Genomic DNA, 22,452 nt, shown 5'->3' with positions numbered 1-22,452 from the left:
GGTTGGTCTGGTTTTTTTCTTTTTCCCCCCCCCCCCCCCCCCCCCCCCCCCCCCCCCCCCCATCCAACAGTGTGTTACTGCAGTATTTGAGTCAAAGTCCTTTTGGTAAAGATGGATTCCCCTTTTTCAGCAAAAGCCTTGCTTAGCTTTGCGTTATGCTGCTAGAAGCTAGCTTACACAACATACTAGTAAGATCATAGGTGACAGGGACGGTGGGATTGAGTGCGCCCTCAGCAAGTTTGCCGATGACACCAAGCTGTGTGGTGCGGTCGACACGCTGGAGGGAAGGGATGCCGTCCAGAGGGACCTTGATGGCTTGAGAGGTGGGCCTGTGCGAACCTCATGAAGTTCAACAAGGCCAAGTGCAAGGTCCTGCACATGAGTTGGGGCAATCCCAAGCACGAATACAGGCTGGGTGATGAGTGGACTGAGAGCAGCCCTGAGGAGAAGGACTTGGGGGTATTAGTGGATGAAAAACTGCATATGAGCCAGCAATGTGCGCTCGCAGCCCAGAAAGCCAACCGTATCCTGGGCTGCATCAAAAGCGGCATGACCAGCAGGTCGAGGGAGGGGATTCTCCCCCTCTGCTCTGCTCTCATGAGACCCCACCTGGAGTACTGCATTCAGCTCTGGGGCCCCCAACATAAGAAGGACATGGACTTGGTGGAGCAGGTCCAGAGGAGGGCCACGAAGATGATGAGAGGGCTGGAGAACCTCCCCTATGAGGACAGGCTGAGAGAGTTGGGGTTGTTCAGCCTGGAGAAGAGAAGGCTCCGGGGAAACCTTAGAGCAGCCTTCCAGTACCTAAAGGGGCCTACAAGAAAGCCAGAGAGGGATTTTTTACAAGGGCATGTAGTGATAGGATGAGGGATAATGGTTTTAAACTGAAAGAGAGTAGATTTAGATTAGATGTAAGGAAGAAGTTCTTTACTGTGAGGGTGGTGTGGCCCTGGAACAGGTTGCCCAGAGAGGCTGTGGATGCCCCATCCCTGGCAGTGTTCAAGGCCAGGCTGGATGGGGCTTTGAGCAACCTGGTCTGGTGGAAGATGTCCCTGCCCAGGGCCGGGGGGTTGGAACTAGATGATCTTTAAGGTCCCTTCCAACCCGAACCATTCTATGATTCTCTTCTATGATTGTTTATTGTGCCTTGCCTAGGACTGTTGACATTTCTTTATCCTTCAGTAAACTTTGTTTTCTGTATTGGTGCGTGAAATCTGGGGGAAAATTCCACCCTTTATTCTGAGTCACTGGGTACATTTCTGCTAAAATACGTGGAGTAACCAAAGTGGATGCAGCTTGCAAATTCTCCTGCCTCTGACTGAATTAAATGACAAAGGAAAGAGCTGCCAAATGTGGATTCTTGACAACTGCTTTCTTCTCTCTCCATGTTCTTTCAAAAAAATAAATAGGATAGGAAAAGTTCCCTATCTGACTTAAGACGATTGCTGCTGAAAGTTAGATCTGGGAACATATGTGTTAGGAGTGTTTCAACAAGCAGTGACTGAACTCATGAGTCTCAAATTTTATGTAGACCAGGGCCTTTCCCCACTCCCCCTTTTGTTGTCTTTTCAAAGATCTAATAGACTCTTGAATAAAGGGTGCAAAACTGTTTCTTCTTTTACATCTAGTTTTTCATCTTTCTTGGTTCGTTGAAAGATATTTTTCTGATCTGCATTCATGTTATCATTTGCTCCCATAGGAGTGATTAGATTGTGCCAAAGCATAGAGCGCGGAGTCCTTGAAGCAATTGAATGAGGAAGACAACTCACTACAAGAAAAATGCCCTGGGACATGAATTGCTTTAATTAAAACCTTCAGGCAAAAGTTAGAAGTCTCAAAGTACATCTCATGTAAATAAGATGGCAGTTTCTTACTGCTTTTTAATGTTGTTTGATGTGTATTACAGTCGAGCAAATCTGTTTTCCAGTAGTTATACACCTACCGTATAAATTTGTATTTTTGTATTTTCATATTGCCATACAGATGTTAAGAAGCCTGTTTATGCACGAGAGTCAGATTCCCAAATGTAGTATTCCATGCATGAAAGCAACAGTTGGAGGCTAAACACTGTTAAATTGACCATTAAAAAGAAGTGCTTGTACAGTAACTTTGAAAGTGGGATTCTCTCTCATGCATTGTAGGAGTGAACAGGTTTCTCCAAGACCTGCAGTGATTTTATGCATAGGAAAAGCCCCATCAGAGAGATCAGTTGGTATTTAAAAATATATCAAAAAATTAATCCTAATACTTGCTACTTTTGCAATACTATGCAAGATAAAACAGTACAGATATTCTTTTTTAATATGCATTGATAAGTACTGCGTGTTTGTGTCTCTCTCTATACACACACAATACTAATATACATATATTTCAGGTGCAGGAATTTTCTAAGTCTCCACTAGCAGTGAGATGCTAAGCTCTCATTTGAGAGTTTCTACTCAGTATCCCACTAATGCTGCAGTTCTTTGTCATGCCTCCAGTTGTACTGGAGAACAAAATACTGCTCCCCATTTCTTCTCCCCCCTCTAAATTTTCTCGAGGCATACTGCCTGATACTAAACCTTGGGAATAATGACAAAAATGATTCATTATTACTAAGTTAACCTAGATCATATAGGGCTTGACTTCTTCTGTCTGCCTTAGTGAGTTTGATGTGTACTTTCCTTCCAGAGAAAAAGAAAACGTAAATTCTGCACAGAATAGCTGTGGGGTTCTCTTTATAAAATGTCTGCTTCTACTTAAGTGGGCTGATGGTAGATTGGAAGCTTTTCATTGCTGCTGATGGCAAAGTGATACTTCATACTTCACTGGAGATTTCTGAACTCCATCAGTCCTTTATTGCTAGGAGTCAGTACGGCTTGGTAGATGAAGATCAAGACTAGAAATAAAATAAAATTTAATAATAAAAAAAAAAAGCGCCAAAATTTCAACCCTACCTTTCAGGAATTTTTCTGCCTAGCAGTGGAAGGCTTGCTCACCTTCTGCATTAACATTTTGCCATTATTGAAATGGCTATATCTGGGTTCCTTACACAGTGAGAAACAGGTAAATGCTTTTGCACTATTTGGGATAAATGAAGTATAATTTGGGTATCTTGCTTTAATGTACAGGTTTAGGCACAGACCTTCCTGTCAGCAGGGCACTTTATATCTTCAAATGATGTTCAACTAAGCGTCATTATTAGCACACAGGCAAACTAAATTTATTTGTCACCAGTGTATTCCCATACCCATTAGCATCCCAGATATTTGCTTTGTGAATTTCCTTTATCAAAACTCCTAGGTTATCCTCTGCTGCCACAAAATCCTTCAATTGCCTTTCTTTGGACATCTGGTGGTATTAATTGCATGGTGGACCTCAGACAAGAATATTCTGCCCAGTTATGTTTCTGGCTACTAGTGTGACAGCAAGTATTATTAGTAGTTATTGTTGTGTATTGATTTGCATTTTCAAACTGCCTTTCATCGAAGACCATTAATGAGCCATGTAGTGATTAGTTTCTTTTTGAGCAACTTCAGCAGAGGTTGATGTAAGCAAAGTCGCAACAACCAGCTAGATGTCTCAAAATAGGAATCCTGGTATCTTGCCGCGTCCCACTGGCAGCAGGCCTGCTTGGCTGTTTTGTAGTCTGGGCTGGTGGTGTGATTTAGTGGGTGTACTTAATTTTGGTTGTGCTTGCACTGCTTCCTTGTGATGGAAGATCAGGTGTCCCAAGGTTACTAATACTGGTGTAGTGTCTGTCCTGTGTATATATAAGGTCACTGGTTTATGGCTGTAACATAGTTAGTCTTTCCCTCTTGATGTAGACAAGCTAGGTCACCAGGTCCCAGGTTCTCCAGTCTTGTGAATCTTGTGGCTGATGGAACATGGTGTTCTTCTTGCCTCTGGTGAGAAAGGGGTGTTTGCATAGGAGATTTGCTCAGTACCTTGCTGTGCTGTGTAAGCAAAGAATCCTTCTATCAATTCATACAAGAACTAACCCTGCCTTTTTAAAGGTCATTTCTGTCTCAGTCAGCTCTTAAAGTTCAAGAGGAAATAAACTGCTTAGAGTTGGCATTTTTCAAGTCAAGTGTCAACTTTCCAAGCCCCCAAGCCAGTGAATGCGGAGGAAGGAGAGATTAATAAGTGAGCTGCTTGGTTAATACAGTGATTGTGCAGAAATGTTCCCTTTTTTCTTTCCTCTTTATGGGGCTTTGGAATGAAATGGAACATCATTGAAATATCTCACTTTCTCCTTTTCACTTTGCAATGCAAAAGTATCCAAAGCTCTTTAGAACTGCTTCTTTTCTCATTAGTCCACTGACAGCAAGCAGAGAGTTTGTCAGCTCCAGTGAAGTAGGACACAAGGAACATCTTATGACAATGCCAATACCTAAAAGCTCCTTTAACCACAGAATCTTATTATCCAGTGAGAATAAAATGCACTTTCAGAAAGCAGCTGAAGGGTGAAGTCTCCAAGCAGGTGCTTGCCCTTAACTGCATTGACGCCTTTTCCCATGCAGGAGACAGTGGATCGATAAGGAAATAAACAGGAAGAATGGGCTTTATTAATCAGGTACAATGGAGGCAGCAGGGGAGATGATAATGGAAGACAGGTGGCAATCCAAGGGCATGCTGAGCATGGAGCATCTACTGGCTGCCAAAGTGCCTGTATTGGATGTGGGAGATGAAGGCTATGGAGGGACCAGCACCGCTAATTGTGATGTTGGGTAACTCCAGAGAGAGTGAGCTGTGCATCCCATTTATTGTGTTGGGTTTTTAGTTTCAGTCTGGGCAACTTTTTCCTTATGTATTTGTTTTGCTGGCCCATATAAGCTCTCATGGAAGGTTTTCAGCCTAAAAATTTCTTCTTTCCTTTTTAAAGGAAAAGGAAAAAAAATAAACACATCAGCAGCATTATCTTTCTTGCTTTGCTTTCAAAAAAAAAAAAGTGCCATGGTACAAACTATTTTTTAAAGTGATAGATAAATTAGCCTTGCCCCATATCTCTGCATTTTCCAGTTGTATGTTCTTAACCTTCTTGTTTTGGCTGGTACAGCTATGAATTCTTAATGTAGGAATGCTCTGCCTGCCCATCATCTTGTGGAAAATGGTGGTGATAGTGTATTAAGGGCTGTTTTTCCAAATCGCTTTAAAATAGGAATAATTTTCTATTTTTCTCTGTATGCAGATGAACACTTGATCTGAAATCTCACATGGTGTTATTTTTTTATGCCCTTTGGGGTTTTATGTTTGGTTTCTCTAGATATGTATTTAAAAGAAGAACCCTTTGGAAAATTTGGGTCTTTGAAGTTTTTCTTTGGTAGTCCTACTTGTTATTGTCACCTGAGATCGCTGAAAATGAATACCGTGTGTCTGTTAACCAGAGAGAAGATCATAAGCAGATCTCTTCTTGCATGAGAAGTTGATTCACAGTCCTTTTAATTCCTATTTGTGTTCTAACAGAAATACATGATGACAGGGGCTGTGAAGAGTCCTGGCTGGTGAGGCAGGGCAAGGTGAGGATCAGCCTGATTGTTCTGGTCTGAAACATCTGCTGCTCCACAGATTATGCACCTCAACCTTTATATGTGTCTGTGGGACGCCTGTGATCTGCAGCCACTTTTTATCTCCTCTTTGCTGCATAATCCTTTTTTGCTGTCCTCTGCAAAGGCCGCACCTTTTGGATAGCAAAGTTGTGGTCTAGTTGGAGCTGTGTTGTATGGTGACCTTTGGCATGCAACGTGGTGCTAAGGGAATGAAGCAGTTCTCTACAGAAATGCCCTATCTGTTCCAAGCACTGAGAAAACCTGAACACAAGTATGTTCAAATACAATAGATAGTTATGGCCTTAATTCTTACATATTAGGAGATTTTGGGGAGCTTTTGAGTCCCCCCCTCCTTTTTTTTTTTTTGCATGGGAAGCTTATGGTAGCAGAAACTGATTGGCTGGACCACTTGCTGCCACAGCTAAGAGCTGGCAAACTGCACCTGTGAGAATAGAATTTTTTTTCCAGCTACTAATTTATAGTTTGGAAATTGACTATGACTCATGTGTGAAAGAGATTAAATGACAACATATTCACCTAAGAAAATGCAATAAAAATGTGCACCTGATGAAAATTTAAGCTAGATGAGATATGTTGGTGTGCATTAAAAATAAGGAAACCCTCTTTTTTAACCCTTTTCCCCAGATTTGCAATCAGATCAAAAATCAACCTAAACCAATGAATCAATGCCGGAAACTTTGGGAAAGTCTAATAAAGGAGCAAAGGTACATTGATACTTTTCATGTTTTCCTCAGTTTCAAGCTTAAGGATTTCCTGAGCTGAAGGTGATACCTTTTTGTATTTAATAGCCCATGATGAATTTTCCTCCATTAATTTTTTTAGTTCTTCTATTGAAAGAGGCAGCGAACAATTGCTCCTTCTTCACCTCCTACCACTCGTGATTTTGCAGACTCACGATTGTTTTCATTCTCCTCAGACTGCTATAGCAGAATATAGTGCAGCTAAACATCTGATTTTCTGCATCAAATCCGTTCTTCCTAATTACCGAGTACTGGCCAGAGTAACACCTGACAGGGGCATGAGACTTTGGGTGGTGAAGTTTTATCAGGGCTGGTCTTCATTATTTTCCATTAGATGGAGAGGGGAGAAATGATGCTAGTATGGTCAAGTGAGTATTAAAAGGCAGAATGGGAGCAAGAATGATTGCTGTGCTAGAAATGCATGCCCAAATCACTGTGGGCTGGGAGCTGGGAAGTGAGCAGATAAAGCAGAACTGATCCCGGTGTGACTGGAGAGTCTGACAGATGCCATCCCTTCCTGGGAATGACACAACACTTGGTATTGCTTTGCATTGTGGGAAGCAATGTTTGCAAACAGCACTAGTATCCCACTAAGTATCTCTGTAATTGTGTGTTGATTTTGCTAAGGAGAGATTGCCATGAAGGTGAAAAAAGGCTGTGCTGCTTCTTCCATATCCCAGGAAAGAGAGGGATGAAGAGTGCTGAATCAACCACTGTGTCCAGTAATGTCTCGTAAGCAATTCCATAGGAAATTGAGGCAGATTAACCCAAAGGGAGCTTTCATGCAACCTAAATTAGCGGCTGTTGTGCGACTTCAGTGGTGCTGTTGTTTGGCTTGGAAAGGAAGAGGTGAGTTCTGCATCCTCTCAGATACACACATGGTGCTCCAGGTGTAGATGTGATGGTATGAGCTGTTACAAACCCTACAGCTTAGACACTCACTGATTGTGCAAGGACTCCTACTGTGTTTTAATCCAGTGTAAAACTGCTGGGCTAAAAGCACCACGGAAACCATCTTAATGCTTGTGTGATGAATCATGGCACTGCACTGCCGAGGGCAGAAACTCTTCACACCACACCTGTTGAATCCACGCTGGAGTACCGTCCCTTCCCTTCAGCATTTCAGTATTTGCACATGGAGCTGGTTGATGCGCGATTTGTGATACTAACTGGCTGAAATCATATTACCTTGAACAGAACTGTTCCTTTATGAGTGGTACAGAAACAAAATGACTTGTTTGCCATGTCTTTAAATTCATTTCCCTATCACAACTTCACCCCAAAATAAAGCATCTGACCTCTCTGCTCATCTAGTGATTTTGAAACCTGAAACTGCCGCATAAAGGCTATTTACATGTTCACCTGACTGGTTTCTGCATAAAGTATTCATTACAAAAAGATTGCATAGCATGTAGTATTGTTTTATTAAACATTTAAAAATATTGATGCAGAAGAATTGATGTAACAGGACTATAAATGTAGTTGTTCTGGCAGTTCTCCTTCCACAGTGACAGCTTTATTCCTCTTGCCTTACATTGGTTTAAGGGTTCTTTGAGCTAATTTGGGGGACAGAAATTAGAGGAAGGTCTAGGTAGGTCTCTGTGCCCTGCAGGTAAGTCCTAATAGTGTCAGAAGTCCAGTGCAAGATTCAGATAGTGCTGTGGATTTCTGGGTGGTAACAGGGAGAACAAACATCGACAGAATGTTTTAGGAATAACGTTAGCAGGACTTAATTAGTAAGTCTGATCTGGGCATGTCCTTTTAATGGGGAGAAATCACTGCTTGGAAACATTGTCTGAGAAAGCAGTTTGCCTCTGCTCAGCTGCCCAAATATACCGGCTGAGCAGAGTGAGAGTGTGCATTTGTACAGTATTTCTTGGGCTTACGGAGAGTGGGGCTGCAGAGCCACTGCAAAAGGAATGGCAGATATTCATGGTGTGATAGTCTAGCTTGGAAAGATCCCAGTCTCTTTAGTCTCATTATCTGATACTGGACGGCTGGAGACTAGCTCTTCTCTGCTTTGTGGGTCTGTGTTTGCTTATATACATGCCCAAAATGGATGTATACGAGAATGAAAAGTAATTTAATGGGGATGAAGCTTACTCCACACTGGATGTTTTGGGGGCAGTTTCAGCTAACTCTACTGTTTTTCCTCATTCTTGTTCTTAGATACCTGTTCTTGCTTTTATGTTTTTTTTCAATTTTAAAGTAATCTTTGCCCCATATGGAAAATAGGTACCTGGAAGACAACATCAGGGTTGCAAGGTGAAGCTCTCAGAGCGTAGGAAATGCCAGAATTAGTCACCTGATGCCCCCTTAGTCTAGTTTCCTATACCATACAGGATTCCTGTTTCACTTGGGAGAGATGGTGGATTATGTTGACTTAATGAGCAGCTATTAATGTTTTTCTACTGAAAAATTTAATAATTTATTAGTTATTTCTTATGCTAGCCCTGTTATACCAGATGCAAAACAAGGAGAAAGTGTAGCCTTATTTTAGTGATGCCATTCTGGAATAGTTAGAACTTGTTCTTTCAAAACACTTAGCATTACCCAAGGCTTATGAGTAGGTGCTATTGCTTTCAGCAGTAGTATCAGTGCCCATAATGACTAAGCACCAAGGACTACCTTTGAAAGGTTCATGGTATCAGCTGGGAGCTCTGGCATAGGCAAGAATTGGAACCAGGTTTTTTGGGAGACTTTCAGTTGCCTTAATGCGAGACCGTTCTCTTTAAGCAATTTCTGCGCTTCATTAATCTTCCAAATTCTGCAGCAAATGAGGCAGAGATCCTGCAGAAAACAGATGCAGTTAGCAGCGAATCCTGATTTGTTATAAGAGCATGGTAGAAGAGATCGTACATTACCATGTCACATTGTTTATGCCCAAAGACACAGTGGCACTTGGAAAATTCATGGTTACAGGTCAGGTTATTTGGTCATGGAATTTTTAAGACCTTTGCAGTCTTAATATGCTTTCATATTTTGAATTTAATGATTAGCAGGTCTGTTACAATGCTATGCTTAATATGACTTGGATCATGGTAGACTGCTTTGATGTAAGTTAAGTTAAAGCAGGTGGGAGGCGAATATGAGTTGAAGTTAAATTGGTGCTTGTGAGAAAGAAAAGCCAAGAACAGCAGTCTGTCGGAGTGTTTGTCATAGATAGCTAAGTGACTTTTCAGCCATTCCTTTACTTTTATCTATGCCAATGTCCCATGGGTAAGTGCTAGGGGGTAGTACTTAATTATTTGGGTTTATTTGTTGTCAACAAGTATCCATTACGAATTCTCTTCTGAGTCCCCAGTGAAAACCTAGACAGGTTTTCATCACATAACCTGGAGGGGGTTTCACTGACAAAAGCCTGATGCTGAAATGCTGAGCCGTAGCTTTGAATTTTAGTAAGAATTATGGTGGGGGTCCATCACTGAATTGTTCTGCAAGAAATATTTTAGACAATTGTGTTTCTATAAATTCATTCATGTACTCTTAGATTCAGATATTAAAAAAAAGAAAGTGACTGAACAGTAATACACAATACTCATTTCAATACTCATTTCACTGTGGAGTACAGTAATGCACATTGGAAATGAGGTCTCATTGGAAAAGGTAATTTGAAACAGATCCGCAGAACCTTCACGAAGCTATAATGAGTCATGAGTCTGTGAGGGCTCACTTGTTATATTGCAGTGGAGGGTTTAATGTTTTGTTTTTCTCATCGAAACACTTTGACCCTCTTTATTTTATTAAGATAAGCTATTATCTAACTGTCAAGAACCTAGAATTTCAGCAGATTTGTTTGCTGACAAGTTGGTTCAGCACAACCATTTTCCTACTCACGTCTCTCCCTATTTCAAGCAAATTTTCCTTTTTTCAATTCTCTTTATCAGTCCTTTATCCTTTACAGCTCCTCAGCTCTCATGCTGCCTATTCCCAGATGACTTTTCTGCTCTCATGATAAGTGTTGGTTTGAATTCATAACAGAAATTGGAAATACTCTTAGTCACTCGTGATGTCTGTGCTGTGTTGCTGTGCTTCACACCAGTGCTGGAGAGTTGGGCCCGTGACTTGACAGCTTGCTGGGAGGGAGAATACTTATCAAATTCAGAGCATTTACAGGAGATTTTTTACAATGCACATTATACTGGATAGGGTTGAGAAAACTATGTGGTGCCTTCACCTTACTTCCCACTTTTGACTGTGCAACAAATTGAAATCCTTGCCACGTGTATTTGGGGGTGAGTGGGCTTGGTGGGGAAGGATAGAAGTAGAGGCTTAATCTCTCTAGTGAGGGAGAAGCCAAAAAAGACTAGTACAAAAAGAGTGAGAAGTTTTGACTTTCTTCATCATATTTGGGCATGGCCGTGAGTTCATCCAGCCCACAAGTGTGATTATAGATTGGTAACTGATGGGGCCGACTGCATTATTCATTATGGTTCAGATTGAAATGAAATCGTGGAGGGCAATTTTCTGTCTCACACTTCAAGGTCAGATGAGAGTATTTATTATTCCCTCTCTGTTTATCTGTGAATGCAAATTGAATTTAGTGATTCAAATTGATGAAATGTTAGAAATATAAAACTCATCAGAGCCAACATGAAGAGAAATTACTGGGTAGAGCTGGCCAGTGACTTCACCATCCCATGTACAGGCCTCTGCTTTGATTAGTAATTATTTCAATCTTTGGGTTTTCTCATTCCCAGTTTTGTTTCAGTTGTTGTCATTTTTATTTTCAAAGAAAAAAGTGTAATAACACTTTGAAGCATTTAGAATTTGAATTAGATGATGTAAATAAAGCCAGCTGCAGAGAGGATGCTTGGATCCTGGCTGGAGAAAAGGTTTTCTTTCAAAATTCTTCCTTGGGGTTGGTTTTTTGGAGGTTTTTGTTTGTTTGTTTGTTTTCTTCCCTCCTATGACAGTTCCTTTTCTCCAGTATTTTGCTCCCTTGCATTGCACTGCATGTTCAAAGCTGGCATGGGGTGTGATGGGGAAGGGAGCAGCCGTTTGCCATCTTTTGGTGCTGAAGCTCCATGCATTTCCTTACTGACATATCGCCCACAGGCTGACCTTCCTCACCAGCCAGTGTTTTTAGGAGAGCAAAAACTAGGATCTGCAAAGAGGACCAAATAAGCATGGCTGTCTTATTGAGATAATGGGAATGGAGATATTCTTTTCCCAACCCACTGTAATGCATTCTGAACAATTTAGTGAACATCTTGGCCCTGTTCGGTGTATCAGGCTGTGGTCAGCAGGCATTGCCATAGTGTGGTTCCCGTTTTCTGCAGGGTTGGCAAGACACTTTTAACTTGTACGGGGGGGATTATTCTTATCTCAGAGTGGGAGTGGAAAATCCTTATCAGTGAATGCTCTTTAAAAATAGGCAGTCCTCTGTAATTGCCAAATGCCACATACAAAATTATGATACAGAGATAGATGATACATGCTGTGCAGGCTATATGCTGTGTTAATAATTGTAGAGGACTGTTGTTTTTAACTCCTACTTTTTAATTACTTGCATTTTATTAAGAACGTTTAATATTTGCTTCTCTACCAAGCACTGCACAGGGAATCAGTTTGCTCAGGATGCAAGTGTGTCTAACTTCTTGTTGATTCAGAACAAGAGCCATGAGCATTTGGACATACCAAAAGCCCTTAATAGATTTGTCTACATAAGCTATTATAAATCACTTTGTGTATTCAACTATCAGCTTGATTTCTCCTGTAGCCAATTTTACCGAAGACGGCAGCGTTTTCAAGTTAGTAAGCATACAACAAGCAACGTGGGTTCAGGAGTTTTTAAATACCAGTAAAGGTTTCATTCGCCAAATAAATGCCTTTAATAGAAGCTTTGGCCTTATGAACATTTCAGTGTTGCAGGCTTAGAAAAAGGATATTTATGCCTGTAGTTATCTCACTCTTGAAATATTTTACATTCCAGAATTCAGTGATGGATGTATTTGACAAACTATTCATGTTTCAACTTAAAAGCAAAACAAACCACAGAAGTCTCTCATTTATTAATTAAGACATTGTTTTCATTCTCATCTTGATGGTGGATGTGGAAAGCATGTTTATTAGCGTGACAGTAAATCTTGTGTCGAGTGGCTGATTAATATCCATTCAGATAGAGCCACACTGGCCTTTGCATTTTGGCAATGCTCCTGTTCCTGGTTCCTTTGGGTTGTGGACAGCAAAGCTGTGTGTGTTGCAGCAAGAGTGTTGACCCTGTAATGAAAGGAGCAGAGGGTGCCTGATGTGAATTTCTTTTAGTAAATCCTAACTCCTGCCAGTCAATTATGGCTATTGTACCAGGGCTGGGACATAAAATTTGTGTTATTTCTGTTCTATAACTGTTCATTTCTGAGCCTGATATTTATGCTGCTGGTTAGGGAGTAAAATTAAATACAGTCTCAACGATAAAACATATTGTCAGTGTACCAATAAAGCTCTGAACATCTGTCTGCTTCTTACCCATTTCATCTGTCCACACTAGCAAAATAAGTCTCTTTGTGTTGTTCCCTCATTATAAATTCAGTATGATTCAAGTCTTCTTTGTATGTAGAGCAGCAACATGGTGTATGAACTGCTTATTTTTGAATGATTTGTGATTTATGGAAGCCTAATGATGGTGAGTAACATAAAAGGTCTTTGAGAAAATACAAAGTGTGAACCAAGAGAAAGTTTGCAGATATCTGCTGAAGTCTTGGGAGAAATAAATAGCAAGAGGAAAGCTTGTCTTCCTACTGACTCTGTAGACTGTTTCGTGTAGTATTTTCTGTAGCGGTATTTCATATGGCTCTCTGTAAGGCACAGTGCAAGCTTTAAATAAAATATACCCCATGTGATTACTGCCACTAAAGATGTTAATATTTTGTATCATTGCTCCTTCTGAATGTAGTAAGCAAATAACAGATAACATGGAAATGTTGGCCTCCATAGTTCTCACTTGTGTGTCGCAGTAGCAGCGCAGTGTTTGAGAGCAGGGATGGATGCTGCTGCTTCAGTTTATTCACAGTTTTGTATGTGAAGAAGAGAGGTAGCAGAACAAGATGCCAAACAACCTTATTTTAATACAAATTAGCACCCAGACCTTTGACTTCTGAGCTGAAATACTTATAGCACTAAAATAATCTCCTCCTTCCTGATGTTTGTTTTTTCTAGTTTACCTGCCTTAAATTTGTTAGTTTAGGCAGCTCCATTCTGCAGCAGTGTTCTCAGAGCTCCCCTCCGTCTTTTCAGCAGCATTTTATAATGGATCAATTTTTTCCTTTTTTAGCATAAGATGGAAATTTTTCTGTTTTGCCAAGCCCCACCTTTTCTTTCCTGTGTCCTGGCCCTTTTTAAGTCAGACTGGTTTTATCGTCATCTTCTCCCTTCTTTTTTTCCTTTTGAATTCCCATCCCAGATGGTGGTGATTCCTGTCGAGGCAGGTTGGGCAGAGGCTGAGGGGGGAAGGAGTCTGTGCCAGGAATTGGAGGTTGGAAGGAGCCTTGAGAGAGGGGACAGACAGGGATGTTCTGCTGCTATCCACTGGACAATATGAAGACATGCTGGAGTTACCTTGTTGCTACTTATGCCTTCATGTTGGCTTATAAAACCCAGGGGAGAAGAACTGGAATGAAAAATAACATTTTTGTTCAAGCTCTCTGTTTATCAGTTTCCAGTGTGGTTTATGTCTTTGTGTGTACTGTCTATAAATGTGTAGATATGTTGAGAAGGCTGCAAGTTGTCAAGCCTCAGGAATGGGTGTGCTTTTCTTCATCCAAATGTCTTGCTACAAAACAATTTCCCTTGGTCCTTTTGCCTCATTAGCTTGTGTGCTAACCTTTTTATTTTGGACCCTGTCATGAAGATGTTGATAGTTGCAGCCTTTTTCTTTTTTCTGTTATGTATGTGTGATAGCACTGTCATGGTATTTTCCCTCTGTGCGTCTTCAGTGTTCTTCCCATCCACGCTCTCTGGTTTTTGGTGCTTTCTCTTTGATGTGATCCTTGTATCTGACAGTTGGCCCTGGTATGTGCAAGTGTCTCATCTTTTCCCGCATTGCAACATGACCCAGACAGTGTTGCTCTTCTAATTGTCTCTGTGCCGCTGTGCGTTTCTTGTTTTCCTCTCAGGTTGATATACAGACTGGTTCTGGCATCCTGTTTGCTTTCCCTGTTATTTTTTTAGTATCTCTGAGGTGGTAACTTGGCTACCAAAAGGATGGAATGATTAAAATATTTTTTTAGGGATCAGTGGGGGGGGGGGGAAGCTGTCAGCTGCTTTTGTAATTTTTTGAAGGAGATTATTAAAATGTATCTTATAGCTTCAGTATTCACTCTCTGCTGTCATTGTTCTCAGTCTTTCAAAGAACATTCTGGAAAATGAAGTTTTATCATTAAGATTACATTAAAGTGGATTACAGAAGGGAAGAGCAAAATATGAAGAGTCTCAACAGCTGAGAACAGAAAGATGTTGGCATCTCATTCAATGGGATGTGCAAGAAGGAACATTAATAGGCTGATAAACAGAAATGAATTTTTCCCTTTAAGGCTTAAAAGGTTTACTTTGAACTTGCAAAGATTTTTAGAAATGCCAGTTCTCCAAGCTTATGTTGAATGGAGAACTTTGGGCCTGCTTTATTTTATTTTTTTAATGCTCATTTTGAGTGAGCAATTACTTTTGAAAAGCCAGAGGTGTCATCAGTGTGGAAGAAGAGTGCCCACGTTGAACTTTTAATAGCATTTGCTGCTGGGCACCTACATTCAAATCCTGTTTTGTGTCAATAAGGAATATAACTTTCTTTCTCGATTTTTTCTTATAGAGACATTTTATGTTGTATTTGGTGCAGTTTCTGGAAGAATTATCAATCTGTCCGAAGAGAGGAAGAAGGGATCTCAATAATTTGCTTTGGCATGGTGTGGAGGGTTGTAAGGAAGTAGGATTTCATGCTTCCTCTACCAAGGAAACCTATGGTAACAGAGTCAGTTCAGAGAGTTTGAGTGTTGTCTCTGCTTTCATAGACATCTCTGGCATTTAAATTTTATGTACATTAACATCACATGTGATCTTAGGCTGAAACATAAACAGATGGTGGTGTTCTTTCCGAACACCATGCAATGGCTGAGGAAATTGCCCATTTGTCTCTCTTTGCTTAACTTTTCTCATGTTTTAAAAGTCATTTTCCAACCTAGTTCAAGAGGTATGTGTGTGGCAGAATGTCTGTGCTCTCCATGAGATGTGAATCTCAAATATTTTTCATTATTTCAAGAAGGAAACCTAGCACATATCTCATTTTTCTTTGTGAATGTCAACTCAATCATAATCTGTAAGTCTACTCACCATTTATAGAAATAGGTCACAATATTGGGAGATTAGGAAAAAAAAATTCTCCACTGTCCTATCAAAATGTTTTGCAATAATCAAATATGAGATTCTGGCTGTTTTGTAGTATTTAATCTTATGTTTGCACTTTTTTCTGTTGTTCTGACCCTAATCAGGACTAAGTTTCTTTGATAGAGCAAATAATATTTGCAGTAAGGTTTCTGTAGTGCGATTTAATTTCTTATAACACAGTTGATGAAGTTTTTGTACCTATATTTACCCTATGCATAAAAAAAGAATATTGTTGAACAAACTCTAATGAATCTTAAGACAGTAGCTGAGGTTACCTAGTCTCACCCATCCGTTCTGCCCTGTATTGGAGGCTGACCTGTTGCAAACCTGCTAGGCTGGCACATATGCATGGGTGTAAAGTCTGTCTTAGCACAAGCTTAGCGAAGTCTGTCTTAGTACAAGCCCCATGGAAAGGGGGATAAGTGTTTTAAGCCTAGGATTTTGAGAGGCATGGTGTGATGAATCTTCCTGTTACATTTTAAGATGTTGCCCAAGTTGTGTCCATCTACCAGAAATTACTGTCAGCCTAAATTGCCCCTGAAGGGGTGTTCAAGGTATAGGATACTGTATTGTGAACTGAGCAGCTGAGGTGTGAGCACATGTTTGCATTTGCTAGCTATACTGCAAAGTGGTAACCTCCAACAAAAGGATGGGCTGGAGACCGGTGGTGGGTAGCTTTATAATTTGGCAGCCGTAACTTCTGAATGTTGTGAGGTTTGTACATTGCAAGTAATCACTTCTTGAGTGACATATATGTGCTTGTGACATTTGACCACATAACTTTATCCCATATTTCACAGTATGCCAGGACTCAACCTGCTATTTGTTGTCTTTGGATGTTGGTTTCTAGGAAGTTTTTTAATATTGGATTTATTTTGTTGAATCTGACAAGAGTTGATTCTCTACTTCATCCTGTGGAATTCTTGCATTGTTCAATAAGCAAAAGGCTAGTGTTTCTATTAAGCATCCACAAGACTGAATTTGAGATGTTTGCTGAGGTTGGGGTGGGGAAGGGAACATCCAGTGCAAGGCTGGCACTGCTTCATGTTCCATCGCCACAGATACTACTCTTGGGCACAGGTTCCCTTTTTGACTGATTAATTAAAACAGAACCAAGGAAGTAGTGGTGCCCTGGTAATGAAATTATCCATTTTCAAATGCAGATTTGAAGCCCTCTTGATGAACTTTCCCACCTGAATACAGCAATGAAGAGACTATTTCACAGTCCCTGATTATTAAATTGGTCTGTGAATGGTTCCAAATTGAACTGGAGGTTTAAACAGGCTTCTAATTAATCCAGTGTTTTAAAGTACATGTTTTTCTTCAAGGAGGAGGATTTTGAGGTAGGGGCACAGCTGCACAGGGAATTTTGGTGAATTCCTATATAAATTTCCCAAAAAGCACAGTTTGGTGACCTGGCAGTGCACGATGTACCTGATTTACACTAACAGTATCTTTTAAGGTAGTGTTCCCTTTCGGATCTATCTAAACACTACCTTAATGATAGTGCTATTTTATTTAAAAGCATTTTTATTTATTTTCTTTTAATTATAATGGTAAAGAATACCCCTCTGAAGCACTCATAAATTTTCCAGTGTTGCTTTTAACATCAGAGAAACAAAGATCTTCTGTTCCTGACTAAGCTAGAGATGTTGGTTTTGATCTTTCTAGCTTGCTTGAGGGTTTTCGACTTGTGTGCAATACTTTTTTTCATGTCCTGCTTACTCTTTAAATACTTAGTTAGTGCAGTCCTGGATAAACTTGCCATACTTAAATTATGAACTGACTTCTAACATCACAAGTATTATTTCACTCGTATTTTGTTATTGATCAAGTACTTTGCCAGCATACTTGATCTGTGATATGCTGCTCGATGTGTGCCTTGGAACAGCTGTCCATTAGTGTCCCAGCAGCAGAGTGAGTATCTGAAGGGCATGCGTGAAGAACATCTGCAGGAATACATGGATAATTGTGTGTCACCATGTCATGCTGTGCAGAGAGCTGAGAAGAAGAGGGACCAAGCTATTTGGCTTAATTGAGAATCGTGTCCACACTGCAAAAGAAGTGCTAATCACCTGGCCTCAGAAGACATGTCTCTTCCAATATAGATTGCTGGCAAGAGCAATGTGCAGGTGGTGGCTATAATTACTTGCTGAGTATTATCTGTCTGTCAAAGCAGATCATATTAAACCTCAGTTTTACTTCTATTTTGTTAGAAAAAAAATGAAAAGAGACAGTAGAACGCAAGATTATGTGTCGTTTGTTGAAAACAAGCATCTTCTCAAAGGCAAGCCAGTTGATTTTGAAATAGATATGCAATTATTTAAATGGTTTGTATATGTGAGGTTCCAGTAGTTGTCTTGTGCTGAGCAAGAAGGCTGTCACTGTGATGGTTCTCCTCTCATATCTCTTTCTGAGAACAGCTGATAATAAGACTGCAACTACTCGGTTTCCAGTGGTGCAATGTAAGATGAAATGGCACCAGCCCCTGTGTCCTGGTATCATGGTGATGCTTCTCCTCTCAGGCTTTTCTGATCTGTCTGACTAAGAGACAGTGGTCAAGATTTCACAAGTCTGTGTTATCTTTCTTAGTGCCCGAATACTAGAGAAGGCCCGGCAGCAGCTACAGGAAGAAGTACTACGGATTCAGAGCCAGCTCTTGGATGAGAAGAAGAAACGTGAGCAGCACGAAGCACTGGTCAGACGGCTGCAGAAACGTGTACTGCTACTCACCAAGGTGAGTTTCTAGATAATGTTTGGAAAAGCCCGTGTCCTTATTTCTTTCCTCCAGGTGCAGTCCTTTTCTTCTTTGTTCACCTCTGTAACTGCTACTACAAAGTTGCTATGGGGTCTTCGTATAGTGGGTGCTATAAGACACGTGAAATTTGTATTTAGGACTCCGTTACAATAAAAGTACTAGTTCATCCTAAGGCTTTGCTAGGGTTCCCCCATCCGGGCTCATGCTGTGTTGGCGATACGTGACTTTGTCCCAGGCTTGGCATTTGTGCAAGAGCAGAGAATTGAATCATGTTGTCGCTAGAGTGTTTTGAGCCACTGAAGGGAATTTATAATGGCTTTGGCTGCATCGCCTCCTCTCCTAAAGAGAACGAAACGACGGCACCTTGTCAACTGTTCCTGTGGAAAAACAATTTACAGAGAGTAAGAGATTTGCCTTCTTCTTACGCTGAGAAGTCTGTTCAAATGTAATGGTAGGCACTAGACCAGTAAATTGAAAATACGTTTTAAGATTCTTTCTATAGGATATATCAAAGAAGCCTGCATTATCCTATATCAGGTATGCACTCGTGATGAAATTCTGTACAATAATTTTGAAGTCTGTAGAGCATTGAAAACTTTATATTAAATTCTGAGAGTGCTCTTTCCCAAAGGGAATAATAATTCTCTGTAGTCAGAATGATAGTTACTTCACTTTCCAAGAATGCTCCTTACAAAACTTCACTCATCTGAGCAATCTCCCTGATGTTATAAAGCTGCTCACGTAAGTAAGCTTATGTGTGTGCATAAGGTCAGACTCAAGTAGTTAGAGCACGTGAGGGGGAGCCAGGAACATCACTGTGTACGAGGAGGAAAGATGCTGGTATGGGAGTGTCTGAGCAAAAGGGAAAGGAGCTGTTCGGTTGCCTGTGCTTTAGGCTTTAATTTTCAGTGTCGACTAAAGCATTTTGATCGATTTTAATTGTGTTGCACCCAATTCTGTGTAATTCCGTGTCATTGTTGAGCCAAAGAAGCTGTGATATATGGTGCAGTAAGCAGGGCTTCTTGAAGCATGAAGCAGCCACTTTACAAGAGGATATTCTATCAGATCTTCTGGCTGCAAAATTTGATGCCATGGAGAGTCACATAAGTGAGAAGAGAAAAATGACAGCAGTTCTTTCTGCTTCACACTGAGGTAGACACTGCAGTCAGGGTGGATGGACCAAACTCTCTCCATGGAAACAGAAAAGGCATCTCTTCTTAGTCTTTCTAATACCCCCAGCAGCAGACAGCCCTCCATAGTGTTCTAGTTTGTTACTGGCATGGCTGGATATGACACAGGTGGATACTGAACCTAATAAAAATCCTTCCTTTACAACCTTCTCAGCTGTCTAGCATTGCGCTGGGCTGCTCAGCCCTGAAGGAAGTTTCTCAGATCATTTCTAAAATATTCCCTTTGTTAACTTATTTCCAGTTCTCAGCAGAAACATGTTTTGTTGTAGAACACAAAATATTATTACTTTTCTTTAAATACTGGACAAAAAGACAACAGTACTTTGTCATGTAATGGATTGTACCCTAATTTATATAGAAAGACAGAGCCTTTGCTTTGTTTGCTATCCTCCCCCTGAAGAGTAGAGGAAACGTTGGAAATGTCCTTCATCAGACCATGACAAATAAACTCCTGTTTTGACAGTGGAAGTTTTCAGTGTGCTCAATGATTCCTCAACTGACCTGTTTTAAAGGAATAAAGACTTTGCTGTTCTCTGAAAATTTATATTCCAGAGAATGCTAGGCGTCCTTTGTGAAGAAGTACATGCATTATGGTACTTGGGCAATCTATCCTTGGCACCGTTTCTCCTGCTGGTTGCTCTTCTCATGCAAAACCAGAAGGAGGAATTCCATTTAATTAAAAAAGTAGGATATTGTGATTTAAAATGAGATTGAGCAAATATATTGCCTGTTAAAAATAATTATTTTACATTGAAAGCGTATCACCTAGAATGGTATTTAATCATCTAATTAGCGGCATCAGTCGTACAGTGTCCTTCTATGTAATTTGAGAATGGAAAAGATGAGCGCTCTCTATTGAATCTTTGTCTTGTTAAATAGGACTGTGAAAATCTAATTTGGGGGAGACTATTATATATATGATTGAATTGCTATTGCTTTTGATAGTGTGATTTTTGCATTTGTGTATATTTGACCCTCTAGTAGGGCAGTGAATCTGTTCCTGTATGCTGAGCAAATAAGGATTGAAAGGCATCAGATGTGTTTAACAGTGCAAGTTTAATGCAGTAATAGCTATCTTTTCTTTTGGCTCAAATAGTAACCTGGAAGTCTCAGGCCTTGAATATGTTTTAAAAGACCAATAGAAAATGATAAACTGTTCTTCATCTGATAACAGCAGTGCCTAATATTTTAATAGTAAACATACTGTCTTCAAGAGGTACTTGCTTTGCCAATCTGATTCCTTCTCAACTTACTTTTATGGCTATTGAATTTTTTGCCTCAAAATTCAAGCAATACTTTTTGGTTTTCACAGATTGCCTGTCTCACTTGTTCAGTTTTGTTCATTTTCTACTTGCCACAGTCTCTGTCTTTCTTGGTTGCTCTCATATTTCCATTTCAGTGCATTTAACTTCTCCCTCCATTGCTTGCTTCCTCGCCTCATTTGCTTGTTTTGGGCTTTCTTGACCTTACTTGGGCCTTTCCAGTTGGTTTACTGTTTGGAATTGGCACAATTGTCAGTCTAGGATACTTTGGTGAGACACTACAAATCTCTCTTCCCTGGCAGACTTGAAGAACAGCATTCTCCAGTCTTTGACGTACTAGTGCAGTGGTCCAGCCCAATCGATTCCACCTCTGACAGTGGGCTGGCGTAGGAGCTGTGTCCTGGTTATTCCTGTTGACAAACTGCTGTTTAGAACATGTTAGTTGATTAGTTTCTCCGATATGTCCTTGTAAATCAGGGCAGTACTGAAGTTTTCTGATCTACATGTTTTCAGTGAAACATAAGACTAGATTTGGACACCCTAGAGGTTTTCAGACATTGATGGCTTGAAGGTATCTCCTGGAGTGTCACTCTGTTCACTTAAGGTGATGAAAAAGAAATTGATGTTTGAAGGATGTATTCACTTGCTCTTTTAGAAATCCACTTGGCTGGGCTCGCTGTCTGTTATGCTGTCTTTTTGCTTTGGCTTTGCTCAGAGTTTTAGGGAAATCTCTAATCTTTGCTTTATTACCTGAAGTAGTTCAGATATAGCAGTAGTGGGAGATATCTGAAATGCTGGGGAAAGACCTAGTCCACCTCTGCCCTTTTTCCTGTTTGATTTACTGTTGTATTGGCTTTGAATGCCATGTTTACCTACACAGTTTCCTACCCTTTCTAAAAAACCTTATCTGAGTGCAAGCAGCTGATTGAGTCAGTATTTAATGGAAGGAAAGCTCTTGTCTATTTGTTTCAGGAGGACAGCTTTCAGGAGGCACAAATGGACCTTGTGCAGCAGAAGCGAGGCTGGAGAAAAGCAATAAAGGCATGCTGAAGGGTTCCCAAAGCTTTCTGATGTGGAGGGCCAAAAGTTGTCTTGTATGGATCTTTTTAGGGTTGTCACCTCCTCCTCTCCTCGTGTGATTTTACCTGGTTGTGATTAGCCCTTAGCTGTATTCCTTACTTAGCTGCTGTTAGGGTTCAGACCTGCCAGCCTCTTCTCCTGCACGCCTGCAGTTCAGTGACTCCTTAAACAGTTATTTCTTCTGCGCACAGAGCTGGTGGACATAACTACATGAAGCTGCAGAGTGAGTAGGAACAGCCTATAACACGTGCAGCAGATTTGACCAGAGACAAAACGCCCTGCTTTTTTGCAGCCAGTGTGTGATGCTTTGCGGGAAGCTCTTGCCCATTTGCATACACCAAAACACAAAATGGGAAACCCAATTTCAGCTACTTCTTGTAACTTATTCCAAAGAAGTCTGAATTGCTTCTCAGATTGTAGACTTTGTGAATGTACACTGTCCTAATTGCATCCCTTGCTCCCTTGCTCTTGTACAAGGCATGATGCAGCGAATGAATT

General features: G+C 40.5%; 1 protein-coding gene across 1 annotated transcript in view; it reads left to right on the top strand.

The window, feature by feature from the left end:
* MAD1L1 (MAD1 mitotic arrest deficient-like 1 (yeast)) overlaps positions 1-22,452 on the top strand; it is a 376,265-nt gene that overhangs the window by 99,087 nt on the left and 254,726 nt on the right. The window contains exon 11 of the mRNA XM_010570286.1: positions 18,257-18,401. Coding sequence (XP_010568588.1) covers positions 18,257-18,401 — 145 coding nt within the window. The remainder of the gene's footprint in view (positions 1-18,256; positions 18,402-22,452) is intronic.

This window comes from Haliaeetus leucocephalus, unplaced genomic scaffold, assembly GCF_000737465.1.
Source record: "Haliaeetus leucocephalus isolate CR32 unplaced genomic scaffold, Haliaeetus_leucocephalus-4.0 Scaffold295, whole genome shotgun sequence".
Classification (NCBI taxonomy): domain Eukaryota; kingdom Metazoa; phylum Chordata; class Aves; order Accipitriformes; family Accipitridae; genus Haliaeetus; species Haliaeetus leucocephalus.
The sequence above is the reverse complement of the archived record's forward strand: the minus strand, read 5'-3'. Positions and strand labels throughout refer to the sequence as shown.